Raw genomic sequence first — 19,256 nt, 5'->3', positions numbered from 1 at the left:
AGGGTTAATATTCAGTATATATAAAGAACTCTTACAACTCAACAACATCAAAAACAAACAACCCATTTAAAAAATGGGCAAAAGACTGGAATAGACATTTCTCCAAAGAAGATACACAAATGCCCAATAAACATGAAAAGTTGCTCAACAATCATTAGTCATTAGGGAAATGCAAATCAAAACCTCAATGAAATAACACTTCACTCCAACTACAATTACTACGATGGCTATCCTTATTTTTTAATAGAAAAAAACAAATATTGGTTACGATATGGAGAAATTGGAACACTCATGCATTGCTGGTGGGATTGTAAAATGATGCAGCTGCTTTGGAAAAGAAACGGTGGTTACTCAAAAAGTTAAACATAGAATAACCATATTACCCAGCCATTTCACTCCTTGGTATATATCCAGAATAAATGAAAGCAGGAACTTGAACAGATTTTTGTACACCAATGTTCATAGCAGCAGCATTATTCACAATAGCCAAAAAGATGAAGAAAACCACGTGTCAACTGATAGATGAATGGATAAACAAAATGTGCTATATACGTGTGTGTGTGTGTGTGTGTGTGTGTGTGTGTGTGTGTATAAGCCTAAGCAACCGTTCGACTGTTCGCTATTATGCACACTGACCACCAGGGGGTAGATGCTCAATACACAGGCATGGAAACATGGAACAGACTGATGAATCTCAGGGGGAAGGGGGAGGGGGGAGGCTGGGAAGAGATTAACCAAAGATCTTATATGCATACTAGAGGCCCGGTGCATGGATTTGTACACAAGTAAGGTCCCTCAGCCTGGCCTGCAGGGATGGGACTGAAACCGGCAATCTGACATCCCCCGAGGGGTCCCAGGCCAGGCCGAGGGACCCCACTGGTGCATGAATCCATGCACCAGGCCTCTAGTAATAGAATATTATTCAACTATAAAGAGAAATGAAAATGTATATATGCTACAACTTGAATGGGCCTTGAAAACATGCTAAGTGAATGAAGTAAGCCAGATACAGAAGGAACAAATATTGTATGATCCCCCTTATCATAGAATATTTGTTCCTTCTGTGTTATCCCAAGTACCTAGAATATGTAAATTCATACAGACAGAAAGTAGAAGAGATATTACCAGGACTGGGGGCAAGAAGGAATAAAGAGTTATTATTTAATGGGTTACAGAATTTATGTTGGAGATGATGAAAAAGTTTTGGATATATATAGTGGTGATGATTGTGAATATATTTAATGCCATTGAATTTTATATTTACAAGTGGTTAAAATGATAACTTCTATGTTATGTATATTTTACCACAATTTAAAAAATTAGGTTGTGGAAATGTTTACACAACTCTGACTATACACCTATTGAATTTACAATTTATATGGGTAAATTGTATGTATGTAGATTGTATCTAAATAAATGTGTTTTAAAAATATTCTTTCCTGCTTTGATAGTCTCTATGATACATACATTAATTAATTTATTTATTCAACACATTTTTGTTGAGTTCTACTATGCCAACTGTTAGAAATAGGATGATAAATAAAACAAACCTGATCCTGGCCCTTTCCTTACTTAAAACACTGTGGGTTTAAAAATTTAATCATACCCAAGATTTATTGGGTATTTAGTAATACTGAGCATTGACACAAGCATTTTACATACCTTGTCTCATGGGGTCCTTAAACCATGTACTGAGCTGGGTTCTTCTTGAATAAGGAAATTTGCTCAATGTCACATAGCCAGGATTTGAACCTGGTCTGTCTCACCTCAACGTTCGTGCTCTTAACCATTCAACATCACTTGTGGCAGCTGAGTTCCAGCCACCCAACTGGGACATCCCTGAAGACTTGCCCAGTCAGGCTGGCTGATCTAGTGGTGTTGAAGGGAGTGTTAAAATGAGGCGGAATAATCTCCAGGAGATAGTGGGTTTGGAAAATAAGGCCTGAGACAGTAAAACTTGTATAGCCATTTACATTAATCAGTATAAAGCAAGTATAACCTTATTTTAAAATGGTTATGTGATAGAATATTAAGTTCAAAGTTGAATTCATATATGAATACATATTATTATATTAATAGCACATATATTTACTATTGATTAACATAGACCTTCTGTTCTAAGTGACATGCATGTATTATCACCTTATTTAATCCTCCTGACAGATCCATGATGTATAGGGTGCATTACTATGCCTAGTTTACAAATGAAGCAGCTGAAGCACAGAGAGAAAGTATTCGCCCAAGGTTACACAGTCAGGGGCAGAGCTGGGATTCCTTGACTTGGAGGCCAGACTCTTTACCACCATAGAACTTGCTTTTGTCAATCATGTTAAAATATACAAAATAGGTAGACATGAAACTTGCATCAAGGTAGTAGGATTATAGTGATTTCTCACCTTTTTCCCCCCCAGATAATTTATTTTTTAAGATTACATCAATCATAACAATAATTGGTTTTAGACCAAGAAAACCTGCTATGCAGCTCCCACAACTTCTGGGAAGGGTATGTCCTGTTCTTGTCACACCATATCAACAAGATCTTCCTTCCTTTTTGTTTTGTTTTATTAATTCTTGCCCAAGGATATTTTTCCATTGATTTTTAAGGAGAGTGGAAGAGAGAGGGAAAGATAGAGAGAAACATCGATGTGAGAGAAACACATTGATTGGTTGCCTCCTGCACTAGCCCCTGACCAGGGCCTTGGCCAGGGAGGAGCCTGCAACCAAGGTACGTGCTGTTAACCGGAATCAAACCCGGGACCCTTTTGTCCGCAGACCAACGCTCTATCCACTGAGCCAAACCGGCTAGGGCTGAAGATCTTTCTTTAATAAAAAAAAATTTGCTTTAACTTGCAAGAGAGTCTGTGTTGTACCATGGCTAAGAGCGAGCAGCACATTCACTGAATTCGAATCTTAGCTCTGATGGTCTCAGTACCTGGGTAACTGCTCACGCCTCAGCTCTGTCCTTGGATAATTAAAATAACAAAACTGCTTCACAGGATTATTGTGGGAATTAAATTGGATGGTGTTTGGAACGAACCTAGAGTGCCTGGCACAGTGTAGGGTAAATAAAGAACAGGGCATTTTCGATGTTTATGTGGTATCCTGGATTATTAATTCATGAGGTTAAACACTTTTCAGATATTGACCATTGGTATTTCTTCTTTTTTTGAATGCCTGTTCACACCCCTTCCTCATTTGTCTATTGGCCTCTTGATTTTAGTGAGTTTGAGTCACGGACTAAGAGCCTCTGAAAGCTCTAAGTGAAGGGAGGGATGAGGAGTGGAGGTCTCTTTCCCTGTGGCCCTGAAGCCTTTATTATTTTTCACGGGGTGAGTGCAGCCTCCTCTCTTCCTGGGTTATCACTGACAATCTGCTTCCTCCCTGAGAAATCTTCATCTGCTTTAAAGGGTCAGTCTTTAGAATGGCTGATGCTCCTCCCTGGACTGCTACACCCACAGGTCCACATACCTGATTTCTTTCTTCATCCGTTCAAGTTGCGTTCTGCCCGAATGGCCATGACAGTAACTGGGCTCTCCGAGGCGCTCTACTTCAGCAGCACCTGCACCTAACAAAGGTGCTCCTCCTCAGCTGTTCCCCAGCAAAGGGCAAAGGCCGGAAGGACTGCTTAGATTGAGGGCACATTCTTAAGATAGTTCCATCTCTTTTTCCCTCTTGCCTAGCGCCCATCTTGCCTGACTTAGAGACTTGACAGTCCACATTTTCCCCATGCTGGGGCAGACTTTGGAGGTTTTTAAATTGCAAACAGAATCAAACCTCCTCTCAGGCAAAGGATTCCTGACAGAAAAGTTCTTGTGGATACATGTGTTTGGTCCAGGAATTCTCTGGGTGGTTTGGTGGTAATATGAAGTTGGCTACTGGTCTTAAGACATACATATGTCTGAGTGAGGCAGAGGGGTGGGGTTATATATGGTGGTATCCCAGACATGGCAAGGGCCAGAGGCCATGGAGGGGATTCCCCCAAAGAAGCACAGACTCCCTTAGAGAAATTTGTTGGGGTTTCCTATAAAGACTGTCTCTCCAGCCTGGCTGGGTATGTCTCAGTGATTGAGCCTCAACCTATGAACCAGGAGGTCACAGTTCGATTCCCAGTCAGGGCACATGTCCAGGTTGCTGGCTCAATCCCCAGTGTGAGGTAGGGTGCGGGTGGGGATGGGGCTTGGGGGGGGGGGTTGGGTAGGAGGCAGCTGATCGATGATTCTCATCATTGAAGTTTCTATCTCTCTCTCCCTCTCCCTTCTTCTCTGAAATCAATTTATATATATATATATCTGTATCTGTCTCTCCATGTGAGATCACTTTTGCTTGGACAACGCCCGTGTTGAAGCTTATGTCCTGGTATTTGTGTGTCACCTGCATTCACCTGCATCCCAGTTCAGGCCGTCTGGCTTAGAGGAAAGGGTATTCTTTGAGAGACAGAAAATCTGGGTTTGAGTTGAGTCTTTGCCATTTTTCAGCTTTGTAACCTAGGAAGCAAACTTTGTTTCCTCCTCTGGAAAACGGAGGATAACATTCCCTGTTCTGGTCACCTCCTTGCTTGACCGGACAAGTTAGAAAGGCAGGAGAATCTCTCCTCCTCTTTGAGAAGTGGGCGGTCAGCACAGTGTCTGTCTGTCTCAGCATCTCTGTGAGACCCGCAGAACTAAAAGTGTTACTTGTCTCCAGAAAGAGGTCTGGGGACATTGGTGTGTGTGTGTTTTCCTGTAAGTCTTCTGTCCTACCATCTGAGCCAAGCTGATCAGTGGCACAGTTGGGGGGCTGGTATTTCCTTCGCTCATTCTACTATCTTCTTTAATCTGATGAGAGGCCTGGAGCCTGGTGGAAAAGCAGAGGTGCTCGGTGGTACTTAAGGCCACTTGTGTTTAGAGACATCGGTTTTGTGGATAAGTTCAGTTTCATACACTTTGTGGAGCATCTAGTCTGACACGTGTCAGGGAGACAGACACAGAGGCAGCAATGAGGGTGATACCTGCTGCAGGAGGGGGCGGGCAGGAGCAGGTAAAGTGGGCGGGTGGCCGCTGCACGGGGAGGGGATGCTGAGCAGATGGGAACTGGCCAGTGTGCCCACAGAATGTTGGGTCTTGCAAGAAAGATGCAGCTCTGGAAGTAAGCCTCTCACCTGTTTGTCTTGGATGAAGAAGAATTTATTCTGGGAGAGGAAAAGAGAATGCTTATCTCCGTCACGTAGTACACCAGAGGGGAGGCATGAGTGGCTGCAAAGTCACGGGGGCTGATAAAATGGAGAATTGTTTTTCACTGGCTTCCTGGCAAAATGTCAGAGGCGTTCTCTGGCCAGTTTGGTGGGGTTATCACTGACAATCTGAAATCTATCAGAGAGGCTTTGCTCTTTCAGTATATTTTTTTTCATAAGGTATATTTATGATTTTTTTTTTTAATCCTGATGGTTTGGTCCATGTACTCAGTTAACAGAGAAAAATATGTTTAGCATTTGAGAAAACTGGATGTTGGTGTTCCCCAGCCTTGTCCATCTTCGGCAAGTCTCTCAACCTCTCTCTTGAGTGAGATGCTAGAATCTTTCAAGGAAAACGAGCAGTGTGACCCAGGGTAGTGGGAACCACACAGAGTCCTACCCCAGGCACCTTCTTTTTCATCCAGATTCTGTCAGGGAAGTCACTGAGACAGTCTGTCCTTTTCTTCTTCGCCTGTACAATGGGGTGCGCGCCCTTCCTGGCTGCCTTACCCGGGTGTGAGGATAAATGGGACCCAGGATGTAAAGTGCTTTCCAGCTTTCCTGGGCTGCATTTCAGGGTGACACGCAGCCCCTGGCATCAGGTTCAGCGTGGGTTAGACAGGAATCTGCCCCGGCCTTTGAAAGCACATCTCGACAGGCGGTGTCTGTGAAGGTCAGAGCTGCTTCAACATGTCTTACTAACCGGGCTTTATTTCCTGGGACAACCTCCTTTGGCTGGAGCCCCAGAAGGTAAAGGGGACAAGGTCTCTATACTCCTGAGCCTGCCCACGGGAGCCCAAACGATCTCCCGGCCCCCTTTTGACTACCCCAACCCCCCTGCATCTCCTCCAGGGCCAGAGGTGGTGCTGGGTTTGGAGAGCCTGCGCCTCTGCGCGGTGCTCCTCACCCGCCTCTGCTCCCGAGCTGCGGCGGCGGCGGGCTGGCGGGACTCTCCGCGCGCCTGCCTGGGGCACGAGCCCTTCCTCCTTCGCAGCTGCCTTCTCCCTGCTCCTGCGCCCGCCGCTCTGAGGTCCCTGGGGCGCGTTGCAGTTAGAATCCGTGCCTGGAGCTGGATCCTTACAGTAGGTACTTCTTTGCCTTTTTTTCCTGCCAGAATTGGGTGCGTTTCAGCGCTCGGGCAGCCGAAGCCGGAGCTGCCAGGGGAGCTCACTGGTCATTGTTTCTGTCCCCTGCGCTGCCCCACGGACTTGCAGGCACTGAATGATCAGGGCAGCGAGCGGTCCGGGGGTTGCTCAGAAGCTTCGCAGCGTGGTGGGACCCCAGGAGGCCGGTGGGAGAGGAAGTTTCTCCAGCAGAGCCGGGAAGAAGGAGATGCTGGGAGGGCTTCCACGCCTAAGGAAGCCGCGTCCTCATTAGGAGCAATTTTGCTAATGAGCCACCTCAGCTACAGGGCGGGAGGAGGAGAGGCATCATTAACGATCACCTCCCAGGCAAGCGCCTAGCTCTGGGAGTCGGGGAAGAGGTGTGCGTTGTTTCGGTGTCTTTACATGTGTCCCCGAGGCGGCAGCAGCCTGGGAACTAACTTTCCAATGGAAGGATCTGCGCGTTTCCCCTCTTTCGGCAAGACCCAGGTCTCAGCTCCTTGAGCCTTGAATTCCTTCCTGACCCAGCTCCCCTCTTCCTGGCAGTGAAAAGGAAGTCAGGATTTGCTTTTCGAGCAAGGTCGCAGATCATCTGACCCAACCCTTGAACAGCTGGGCAGCCAATGCCACTGTGCTCAACTCCCCAGCCACCGGCCAGGTCCGCAGCCGAACCTCGCTGTCTGGGAGGAGCCCATTCCTCCTGCTCCGGGCTGTGGCGGGAGGTGTGTGTGTGTGGGGGGGGGGGGGGGGTGCCAAGGAAGGTAATGTGGCCACTGCTTTGCTGGTGACAGTTTTCTCTTCTTCACGAAACTCCAGATTCCGCTGCTGCAATGCAGGCAAGAATGACAGACGCTGGCCGAAAAATGTGGGAAGGGAGTTAATGAGATGGTGTTCATGTGTCATTCAGTGAGCACGAGTTCTCTTTGTTTCCTGGGGCGGTAGGAAGTGAGCCGGCTGGAGAACTCGGTTGGCAGAATCTTCCAGGAGCGCACTGGGCTGTCTGGGCGGCAGCCCTCTCGCCCTGTGGTCAGATGCCTCCTGCTGCTTAGCACAAAGGACATTTACCCTTGGTGGCCCCGGGCCGGGAGTGGGGAAACAGGAAGCGCTCCTCATTTTGGCAGGACCGGTGCGAGGTCTGGGAGGAACCTTCTTTTCTCTTTTGGAAAGAGTGCTTTGTCTTTGCAAGTGGTCCTGTGTGCGTGGATCGACAGGGTCTCTGCTTGGAGCGCTACCTTGCTAAATATTTGACTTTGTCAGGTTGACTTCTCCAAGAATTCTCGTGGCAGCAAGGCTGTGCTTTGAGCCAAGGTTTCTTTTCAAGGAAATCCAAGGTGCTGTTTATTTTGGCATGCAGCCTGTTCTGGGATGAAATACAGCATTTTTATTATTGCAGAACGAAGAGAGGTTTGAAGAGAACAAGAGCACAGAACTAGGTTTCAATTTCGGAGAAGTAAAGGAAGGCTTCTTTGAATTTGGGTTTGAAATTAGAAATGACATTGAAATGGCATCATGAAAGAAATACATGTGGAGAGAGACAGAGCAGGCGAGTCTATACTGCAGGAGTGGGGCTGACCCGGCAACCCATGCTCCCTGGCAGGGACCCTGCTGGAACTCTTTCTAACGTGGCCTGGTGATGACACCTTGGGCTGTCTGCCAGTGACTGCCTTTGGTGGCTTTTGAATGGGCAGCCTCAGTCCCCACCTCTTCACTGCCAGTTGGCTTTGGGAGGCCATGTGGAGTGAGGGAGTCACACAAACTCTCCTGCCCCACATTAACTGGGTAACTTTGCATGGGCCACATAGCCTCTCTGTGCCTTTGTTTCCTCATTTGTAACTTGGGGATGATACCCTAAACTAAGGGTCTGCCACCTGTTAGGATACAGGAGTTGGGATGGCATGGGGAGGGGGTACAGAAAGGAGTCCTTGCAGGAATTCTGACCTTCGCCAACTTACGGATTAGTAGGGGAGAAGAGCTAGAGAGAGATAAAGCTGTGTGTACTCAAAACATCTAGAACACTGAGCTAATGAGAGAGGTTGGGGCCTAATTGGGCATCCTTGATCTTGGGATAGGCCCATAAGCAAATGAAAAGTTATATAACAACACCGGGTTTTACAAGGTTCTGAACACTGGGGCTACAACTTAATAGAACCAGGAATAAATTGCTTGAGGTTAAATTTTTAAATGTTTGAGAAGGTTGCAAAATTTCATTTCAAAGAAGAACTCTGTCCAACAAAGCTATTTTCATATTCTGTTGTAATGCAAACAAAGCCGTAAGGGTTGATGGGGCAATTATTCCTCAATTCCACTCACCTAACCACATCAAACACCCCACTCATTTAAAGAAACTCCCCTTAGCTAAATTCCAAGCTGTCCACCACAAGGATCATGGACCAGAGTGGAGAAGCCTGGGGTGGGTGGGGCTGGAAGTGGCGTGATGTGGGCATGACAGTCCCCTCTTTTCCTTCCCGTGTTTAGAGCCCTTTAGAGTGAAGCTTGCTGAGCCCACTTCTTCAGAGAGTTGGATGTCAGCTCCATTTAATTTCTGTAGCCTTGGAATGATTAATTTTACTAAAATTTAAGTCTAAGAGAGCTATTAGAGGTCTCCAATTTACAGTTTTGTTTTTTGGTTTTGTGTGTGTGTGTGTTTTAGTGAAACTTGATCTAATGTGTGCTGCATAATCATTTGGAACCTTTGATCTGATACATGAAAGGCTAAACCCACCTCTAGCCAAAGGCAGGGAGTGTGCTTGAACTCTCGGAGGGGATAGTGAGTTTGTGCAGCCACAGGTCCATCTGCACCCAGGTGGCCCCCGCTTGCTCAGGTGGAGCCTTGTTGCTTGATGCACAGCCTTGGAGAAGCAGGTCACACCGTTGGCCAGGTGGCCTCCTGAGAGAGCAGTTACTCCTCTGTGCCCAGAAGGTGTTTCATGTACACTTGTGGGAGAAGAAGAGAAGCATGGAAGTTAGGAACATTTCCCCTTACACAGAGCTAGGAACCAGTCACAGGACCAGGCTGGCTTATAGGGATGGACAAATGTTTGCAAATCACTCCTGTTCCCAGCAGAGGCTTGGAGTCAGTTAGATTTGAGGATGAATTCTATTCCAGTATTTGTTTGTTATGTTACTTTGGACAGACCTGTAAACTCTCAGCCTCAGTTTCCTTATCTGAAAAATGGGGACAATAGTAATTCTCTCAGGGTTAGGGAATAGATTGCATGAGATAATTGATGTCAAGGACTCCAGGCTCTTCCAATAGCTCAGTAATGTTATGGGGTGGGAGGGAGAGGGGAGCAAAAGGGAGAGGAGAAGCCGTGATGATAGAAAAGTAGGCCAAGGGGCCAAGCTTAGGGTTTGTGTCCTCACCCTTCTCTTCCCCAGGCTTCACCTTGAAGCTGCCGAGCCTCTGGGAGGCTCCACCACTAGCTGGAAACTGTGGACATGCAGCATTGAGATTGGTAGTAGTGTCTTCTGCTTGGGAACCTTCTCTTTCTTTTATTTATTTAAAAATTATATTTATTTTTGAAATTGAGATACAGTTGACATAGAATACATTGTACTGGTTTTAGGTGTATAACATAAAACAACAATTTGATATATGTATACATTGCAAAATCATTACCTCAATATATTTAGTTAACATCCATCACCACCATAGTTACAATTTTTTTCCCTCATGATGAGAACTTTAAGATCTACTGTCTTAGCAATGTTCAAATATACAATACGATATTATTAACTACTAGTGGCTGGTGCATGTATTCGTGCACATTGAAAGGAAAGTAATTAGAAGAAATATTTTAATATCGCTATTAGCCCTTTCTCTATAATAGAAGTGTCAACCAAATTCACGATCCACAATGACAGATTGAAACACATGCATGCAATTGGCACCAGTAAGAGCTTTATATGTATCATGCATGCGAGAGTCAACGTTTATTTTTAAACTAGAGGCCCGGTGCATGAATTCGTGCACGGGTGGGGTCTGGCTGGCCTGCCCCAATTGGGGCCGATCGGGGGCGGGGCCAGCCAGGGGGAGGGACCACGGGTGGTTGGCCAGCCGGCCCCGCCCTCTGGTCAAACTCCCAGTCAAGGGGACATTTTGCATATTAGCCTTTTATTATATAGGATTGCCAGTGCATGTCATATGTACCGGCTGGCCAGTCAGTCAGTTGGATGGATGGACAGTAGGTCACTTAGCCTTTTATATTTATAGATGATCACCATGCTGTACATTACGTGCCTAGGACTTAGATATCTTACAACTGGAAATTTGTATATTTTGACCCTTCACCCATTTCATCTGTCCCCTACCTCCTGGCAACCACCAATCTTTTCTCTATTTTGTCTTGTTCTTTAGATTCCACATATAAATGAGATAATACAATATTTGTCTTCCTCTGCAGGATTTACTTCATTTAGCATAATGCCCTCAAAGTCCATCCATATTGTCACAAGTGGCAAGATTTTCTTCTTCTTTTTTTAAAATAAATCTTTATTGTTCAGATTATTACAATTGTTCCTCTTTTTTCCCCCCATAGCTCCCCTCCACCCAGTTCCCCCCCCCACCCTCTGCCCTTGCCCGCCCCCCCCACTGTCCTCATCCATAGGTGTACGATTTTTGTCCAGTCTCTTCCCACACCCACACACCCCTTTCCCCCCGAGAATTGTCAGTCCACTCCCTTTCTATGCCCCTGATTCTATTATATTCACCAGTTTATTCTGTTCATCAGACTTTTTTATTCACTTGATTTTTAGATTCACTTGTTGATAGATATGTATTTGTTGTTCATAATTTTTATCTTTACCTTTTTCTTCTTCTTCCTCTTCTTAAAGAATACCTTTCAGCATTTCATATAATCCTGGTTTAGTGGTGATGAACTCCTTTAGCTTTTTCTTATCTGTGAAGCTCTTTATCTGCCCTTCAATTCTGAATGATAGCTTTGCTGGGTAGAGTAATCTTGGTTGTAGGTTATTGCTATTCATCACTTTGAATATTTCTTGCCACTCCCATCTGGCCTGCATAGTTTCTGTTGAGAAATCAGCTGACAGTCGTATGGGTGCTCCCTTGTAGGTAACTAACTGTTTTTCTCTTGCTGCTTTTAATATTCTCTCTTTGTCTTTTACTCTTGGCATTTTAATTATGATGTGTCTTGGTGTGGTCCTCTTTGGATTCCTTTTATTTGGGGTTCTCTGCGCTTCCTGGACTCGTAAGTCTATTTCTTTCACCAAGTGGGGGAAGTTTTCAGTCATTATTTCTTCAAATAGGTTTTCAGTATCTTGCTCTCTCTCTTCTTCTGGCACCCCCATAATTCGGATGTTGGTATGCTTGAAGTTGTCCCAGAGGCTCCTTACACTATCTTCATATTTTTTGATTCTTTTTTCTTTTTGCTTTTCTGGTTGAATGTTTTTTGCTTCTTTGTATTTCAAATCTTTGACTTGATTCTTGCGATCCTCTAGTCTACTGTTAGATCTCTGTATAGTATTTTTTATTTCAGTCAGTGTATGCTTAATTTCTAGTTGGTCCTTTTTCATATCCTCGATGGTCTCTCTAAATGTATCGGCCTTTTCTAGAAAATTCTTGAAGAACCTTATAACCGTGGTTTTGAACTCTATATCCAATAGTTTGCTTTCCTCCATTTCTTTCATTTGTGACCTGTTTCTTTGTCTCTGCATTTTGGCGCTTCCCTGAGTTGATAGAGTGGCTTTGTGTGTTAGGTGTCCTATAGGGCCCAGTGGCTCAGCCTCCCCAGTTACCTGAGGTGGACACTCTTGGTGCACCCCTTTGTGGGCTGTGTGCACAGTCTTGTTGTAGTTAAGCCTTGATCGTTTTGACCTCCAGGCCAATTGGCTGTGAGGATCAGCTGTGTCTACGCTGGGAGAACTTCTGTGCTGGAGATACCCGTATGAGACAAGACTTGCAAAAGCCTCTGTGCTCAGCTTGGCTGGGGCGGAGTCTCAGGGCAGAGCAGACAGCAATGGCTTCCCATCAGCCCTGCCCTAAGAGGCCCCTGGGTCTCAGTTTCCCGTGGTAATTGCTGCAGGCACCGCTGAGAGAAAGCCGCCCTCGAGTTCCGCCTGCTGCCAGACAGTCCAGTTTCTCCCCGAATGAGTCTGGGTCCCCAGAGTCTCACCCGGAACTGGAGTTCAGAGCTGTCGGGAGCTTTTGTCTCCCTCCCAATTGAGAAAGCCAGCCACGTACTCAGTTGTCAGCCCTCTCTGCATGCACGCCTCCATTCCTCTGCCTTCCGCAGTTCCTCTGAGTCTCAGTGTGCTTTTCTCTTGCCTTCTAGTTGTAGAATTTCCACTCAGCCAGCCTTCCTGTGGTTCTGGATGATGTTCATTTTGTCTTTTAGTTGTAGTTTTGAAATTGTTGTGCGAGGCAGCAGTTTAAGTGTTTACCTATGCCGCCATCTTGGTTTCTCCAAGATTTTCTTCTTTTTATGGCTGAACAATATTCCATTATATATATATGCCACATTTTCTTTATCCATTCATCTATTGATGAACACTTAGGCTTTTACAGAAGTTTTTCTTTCTAACGTGGGTGACCCTCCCTCACCCCAATTTGGAACCTCCTTTCCCCTAATTTCTCTACTCTAGCTCTACGCTGCCCCCAAACTTAAGTACTTTTTGCCTCAAAGCTAAGCGAGGTGCTCAGTGTCGTTGTTCCTTCTGCAAGGAGTGTGTTTGCCTTTAGAAACCCTGCCTGACCTTCTGGGCTCTGTTCCACCTGCCTAGGGAAAGGCCCTTCTGGCAGCTGTGTGGATCATGTTTGGGAGGAGCCAAGGCAGGTGCAGGGCCAGACTTCAGAGGCAGTAGCAGTACTCATAGAAGAAGGTGTGTGGCCCAGCCAGTGTGGCTCAATGGTTGAGCATCAACCTATGAACCAGGAAGTCACAGTTCGATTCCCAGTTAGGGCATACACTGGGTTGGCAGGCTCGATCCCCAGTAGGGGGCGTGCAGGAGGCAGCCGATCAATGATTCTCTCTCATCATTGATGTTTTTATATCTGTCTCCCTCTCCTTGCCTCTTTCTGAAATCAATAAAAACCTATTAAGAGAAAGAAAAAAAGAAAGAAAGAAAGAAAGGAAGGAAGGAAGGAAGGAAGGAAGGAAGGAAGGAAGGAAGGAAGGAAGGAAGAAAGAAAGAAGCTGCATGAAACTTTCTGTTAGGCAAACTTCAGACTTCCTCTTATTTGGCACACCTGATAATTCCCAGCCCTCTTCTCCAGTTTACTTGTTTGTCCTCCTTTTTTCCATCCTGGGTTGCTGGAGGCCATCCTCCTCCTTCTCTCACTCCCCGTTTTCCTCAATCCTTCCTCCATCCCTGGTACACTTTTCTGGTCTGAGTGCATTGTAGAGCACATTAAAATTCCTAAAACAACCCACTTTCCACTGCTGATGTGCCACAGATAATTCATTATTTGGATGTGTGTGGAGTTACAATCACACACAAAAAACAATTTTCTGGGTGATTTATTATAATAGGGACAGAAGGCAGGTTGTTTACCATTTGAAGAAAGAGTCTGGGGAATGGATTAAAACTTTGGGGAAAATTTATGATCAAACCTCAAGGTGCCCTAATTCAGAGTCAAGACAGTATGCTGCTTGAATAGTGACTGATGGTTTCTGGCCACCTAGGTTGCACTTGCCCTTGTTCGGCCCATGGTTGGAAATCACCTCTAAGTATCAGCTCCTAGTCAGCACCTACAATGATCTCATCTTTGCCTTGAATCTGATTGGGGTGTCATAGTTCATTAGCAGGTACTCTGATTCCAGCTTTTTCATTAAATAGATTATAATGATTTTACCATGATGGAGGTGGGGTGTGGGGTGAATAGATTTCAGCTTATGCAAAGAACAACGTGCTAGTTATCAGAGCCCTGGGTCTGGTCCCAGCTCCTTCACTAATACACCGCCGAGAGGCCTTGCATCAAGCAATTAACTTCCGAGTCTCAGTTTCCTCATCTGCCAAGTGAGTAGGTTGGACCAAATGCTTCCTTTGGTGTCAACCATTGCTAATGTTCCCAGGATTGGAATCTAGGGTGCATCCGGGCATCCTTGGAGGGCTATGAGCTCATGGGCACCCCTGGGACAAAGGCAAGAATGGTCGTTACTTTCTTTGGTGCTGTGTTCCCTTCATACTTATTTTAACTCTAATGAGAATCTCCCCTTTTCTATCTTTCTTTCAGAACTGTCCAACACATTTGACAGACTTATCGGATGAAGAGTGCCTAAGAGACTGACGGTCAGCATTTCCTAAGATGGAGAAGACAAATGGTAGGCAGGCTGTTTGTATCCTTGGTTTAATGTGAGCATTTGAGTTGAAAAGGGATTGTTTCTATACATCCCAGAGATAGCCTACGGGAGGCCTATAGGAGCCATTCCCCAAGCAGGTGCCTGGAGACCTGAACCATGTTATTTCAAGTATGAATAAGCGAAGTTGGTAGGGAATGGGAATGAGGCCTTATGTTTATATATGACTAGTGTCATTTTGGGAGTGTTTTCTCATCTCTTCCAAGCACCAAGAAGGAAGTAGGATGCTCTCATTCACTGTCCTCATTTTATTTTATTTTAATATATTTTTACTAGAGGCCTGGTGCACAAAATTCGTGCACGGGGGGGGGGGGGGGGGGGGAGGGGAGGGGGACCCCTCAGCCCAGCCTGCACTCTCTCCAATCCGGGACCCCTTGAGGGATGTCCAACTGCCTAGGATTGGGCCGAAACCTGCAGTCAGACATCCCTCTCACAATCCGGGACTGCTGGCTCCTAACTGCTCACCTGCCTGCCTGATCACCCCTAACTGCCCCCCCTGCCAGCCTGATCACCCCTAACTGCCTCTGTCTGTCAGCCTGATTGCCCCCTAACTGCCCCCTCGGTCTGGTTGCCCCCAACTATCCCCCCCTGCTGGCCTGGTTGCCCCTCACTGCCCCCCTCTGCCAGACTCGTTGCCCCTCACTGCCTCCCTGCCATCTTGGTCACCCCCAACTGCCCCCCCCATGCCGGCCTGGTCGCCCCCAACTGCCCCCCTGCCAGCCTGGTTGCCCCTCACTGCCCCCCTCTGCTGACCTGGTCACCCCTCACTGCCCCCCTCTGCCAGGCCTGCTGGTCAGTCGTTTGGTCGTCCCTCGCTAGCCCCCACACAGCCTGCTGGTCAGTCGTTTGGTCGTCCCTAGCTAACCCCCCTGCTGGCCTGGTCACCCCACGCAGCCTGCTGGTCAGTTGTTTGGTCATCTCTCGCTAACCCCGCTGCTGGCCTTGTCGCCCCATGCAGCCTGCTCTTCGGTTGTTACTGTGAGGGCATTGTGACCAATTTGCATATTACCCTTTTATTAATATAGATTGATTTTATGGAGAGGGAGGGAGAGGGATAGTTAGAGACACTTATGAGAGAGAAACATCAATCAGCTTCCTCCTACATGAACTACACTGGGGATCGAACCCACAACTGAGGTACATGCCCTTGGCCGGAATCAAACCTGGGACCCTTCAGTCCCCAGACCAACGCTCTATCCCAGGGGTGGGCAAACTTTTTGACTTGAGGGCCACAATGGGTTCTTAAACTGGACCGGAGGGCCAGAACAAAAGCATGGATGGAGTGTTTGTGTGAACTAATGTAAATTCAAAGTAAAGGAGTGGAGGGGAGAGCAAGAGAACCCTCTGCTCTTTCGGCTCTGCGGGCCGGATAGAACAGCCGAACGGGCCGGATCCGGCCCGCGGGCCGTAGTTTGCCCATGGCTGACTCTATCCACTGAGCCAAACCAGTCAGGGCACTGCCATCATTTTAGAGTTGAGGAACTTGGAGCCTAAGAAAGAGGCACAAAATGGTAAAATTCATATCTGTGAGATTCTCCAAGTCATTTAATGTCTCTGAGCCTCATTCTCCTCATGTATCTGTTAGCTTTGCTGTGTAATCAAACCACTCAAAAAATGTATTGACTTAAAGATATTTATTATTTCTCAAAAAGACTCCGTAGGTTTGGCTGGGCTGTTATTCTGTCAGGGCCAGCTTGGCTGAACTTTGCTGGGCCCATGTGTCTGTGATCTTCTGGGTGACTTGGCAGCATGGTATAGAATAGCCACACTCACAGGCCTGGTGGTTGATATGACTCCATATCACCTGGTGCGTTGGTGGTGATTTGACAAGTATCTCTCTTTGTCTAGCAGGCTAGCTGGGGATGGGGAGGGGGGGCTTGTTCACATGGTGGCAGAATGGTTTCAAGCACAGTAAGAACAGATTCCAATGAGCAAGTGATTTTCAATCTCTGCAGATGTCACATTTGCTGTTGACTTATTGGCCAAAGCAAATCACAAAGCCAGGCTCAGGGTTAGTGTAGGAAGGTAGTACCCAAGGCTGGAGTATCATTGTAGCTATTTTTGCAAATAGTCTATCCATAAGCAGGTATTAGTACCTACTCCACAAGGTTGGTAAAGGACTAAATGAGATAATATAAGATTGGTGAGTAATACTATTTATCACGATGAATGTTCCCCTCCTCCCCTCCCAGGAAATTTTCAGAGGGTCATAAACTGGGTCCCAATAATCTGATTTCTAATGAAAGGCTTTTTCCAGATCACCAAATGTCAGGAAACAGGAGAACCTATATTCACCCTTGAATCACCTGGCCCCTCACTGGCGCAGGACTTAGGGACCAGACAGCAGCTCCAGCGCTGCTGCTTCTTTCTTTCCAAATGCAGTCACCATATATTTCAAGAGTCTGCCTTTCTCCCCAGAGAGCGGCCTTCTCAGTGCATCCCTGGAAGTGATCCCACAGAACACCAACTAATTCCCTGAGTGCCCCGGGGGCCTGTCATTTTTACTGTCTCATTTGTCCCCGCTCAGCACCCTCGAGAACTACTGCTCTCCACGTGATTAACCACAGCCAGCTCAAGAAGGGCACCCCTCCCTTCAGACACACACATCTCACACAATAAAGGCAGAAGAGGGAAAACATGCCGTAGCTGTCTCGGCCTTTTGAAGTGGCTCATCTAATTCCCCTTCTTTTCATCTGTATTTCTGGCCACTTTCTCTCTAGTTTCTGTTTTTCCCATTTCCTTCAGAATCTGAGAATAGGCTTTTGGACTTTCTTTTCTCACTTTCAATGCCTCTGATTGGTTTGCTCACCTGCCAATCTTCTCTTTGTCCCACAAGGTCATTACTGTGGCACCTCCCTTCTTTCCTTGTCCCCTTCTAATGCCCCTTCACGTGTCTGTGTGCAACTCCGAGGCTCATGACTGTGTTTGCAGATCCTTCCCAGGGGTCTAGTCATTGAGTGTGCTTTCAGACCAAGACTCTGTAGGCTTTGTAGGTAGCTCTGAGTTTCAAATGTCTTACTTTTTCTTCTCCCCTGACTCATTTTTCCAGTTTCTTCAGAATTATTTTCTTGGACTATCTTTCCCTCTTGAGGCTGTAGTCCTAAGACAGAGGTAAATATTCTGAGGAGAGAGCACATTTTTAGCCAATCCTCCCCTGACTATCCTTGCCTTCCGGCCCCTTTGTGGAGTACCTGTGCCATGTTCTCTACCGAATTACTGCCAGCGATCACGACAACTCTGTAAGGTAGGCATTAGTGCCGCCATGTTACAAATGGGGAAATTGAGGCATAGGGAAATTAAGTAACTTACTCAGAATTACAGAGACAAGAGATGACAGAGCCAGGATTCAAATCCAGCCAGTTTGGCTATGTGTTGGTTTATTTGATCTGAAATTCATTTTGAGCAGAGACAGTCCTTCTAATTAATTCTTACTCAGGTCAAATGCCCAGAATTCTGAGCTCCTGCATACCTGTCACCAGGTAGAATTAAGAGGAGCAAAGCTTAATGTGAGCATAGGTTTCCCAGAGTATCAGATCGAGCTCCCTCATTCAAGGTCCGGCATTCCTCTTGCACTGGGAGAAAGAGAAGGCACTCAGAGTGGCAGGTGGCAGGCACAGCAGCACAAGGGATCACGGTGTGTGTGTGTGTGTGTGTGTGTGTGTGTGTGTGTGTGTGTCCTAGTGATGGCCCAGAGTGCTAACTTAGGGAAGCACCTATTAAACCTGTCATCCTGGATAGCTGCTCAGTCTCACAGACTCCTTGGTTCCCCTCCGCCTCCCGTAAGGAAGATTTTGCCTTTGAATCTTCTGTTTCCAATTTGAAACTATTATTGTGTTTGTGCTCTGGAGCTGCTCCCAGAGGCCACTGGGTGAATTAGTGCATTTCTATTTATTTGAGGCAAAAAGAAGATAAATAATGCAACCTCTTTTTTTAAAGGAGAGTTCTTTGCCGTCTGGGCCATAAATCTGCTCTCCACTTAACTTTAGACAAATATCTCCTCTTTGATTGGGCCTGTCCCTGTAACCCAGGAGCTGCTGAGTGCACCAAGATGCCTGAGGGTGGAGCTTGTAAAGCTAATCGGGAGCAATTGCTCTCATTGACTGAATCTACCAGTGTGCCTCTTTGGGGGAAAGCAGGTTGGTAAACAATTGTGTTGGTAAATGTGAACTTGTTTGGAGCTTTTTGGGCTGGAGTCATGTTTACTCCTTATCTGCCTGGAGTCTAGATGTCTGCCAGAGAAGCTCTGGAATGAGAACCATCCCGGGTATCTGCACCGATGCTTTATTCTGTTCCCTGCTGTGGTTGTGATGTAATTACCCACAGGCCCTGCAGCTTTGCGTAGCATTGAGACTGATAGGCGTGTCAGTGTTCATGCGTACAGCCTTCACGTGTCTATTGGCTTCCTTTAGTTCTGTGGAGATAACTGTACTTCCCCAAGCACAGAGGGCCACCTGACAAGCATGTGGCCCCTGCCAGAAGGAGAAGTCAGACAGGCAAGTGGGAAGAGCTCAGCCCCCATATGTTGCCGGGGTTCTTGTCCCAGCCTTACAAAGGGTTCAGCATTCTGGAGAAAGGGGCTGCGCGTAGATGATTAAAGAGGAGTCCAAAGACGAAAGATAATTTTGAAAG

The 19,256-nt window shown here is 46.5% G+C and overlaps 1 protein-coding gene across 2 annotated transcripts in view; it reads left to right on the top strand.

Annotated features, from left to right (window-relative positions):
• The window catches only part of KANK4 (KN motif and ankyrin repeat domains 4), a 68,564-nt gene that overhangs the window by 24,086 nt on the left and 25,222 nt on the right, over nucleotides 1–19,256 (top strand). The window contains exons 1-2 of one of the 2 annotated variants that reach the window (XM_080656951.1): nucleotides 6,153–6,291; nucleotides 14,504–14,591. In XM_080656951.1, coding sequence (XP_080513077.1) covers nucleotides 14,576–14,591 — 16 coding nt within the window. In that variant the 5' untranslated portion in view covers nucleotides 6,153–6,291; nucleotides 14,504–14,575. Of the gene's footprint in view, nucleotides 1–6,152; nucleotides 6,292–14,503; nucleotides 14,592–19,256 lie in introns of those variants that run through there. The other variant, XM_080656950.1, reaches the window with a different exon arrangement.

Source organism: Plecotus auritus, assembly GCF_963455305.1.
Source record: "Plecotus auritus genome assembly, chromosome: 2".
Lineage (NCBI taxonomy): Eukaryota > Metazoa > Chordata > Mammalia > Chiroptera > Vespertilionidae > Plecotus > Plecotus auritus.
Note: the sequence above shows the minus strand (reverse complement) of the source record. Positions and strands in the feature narration are given on the sequence as shown.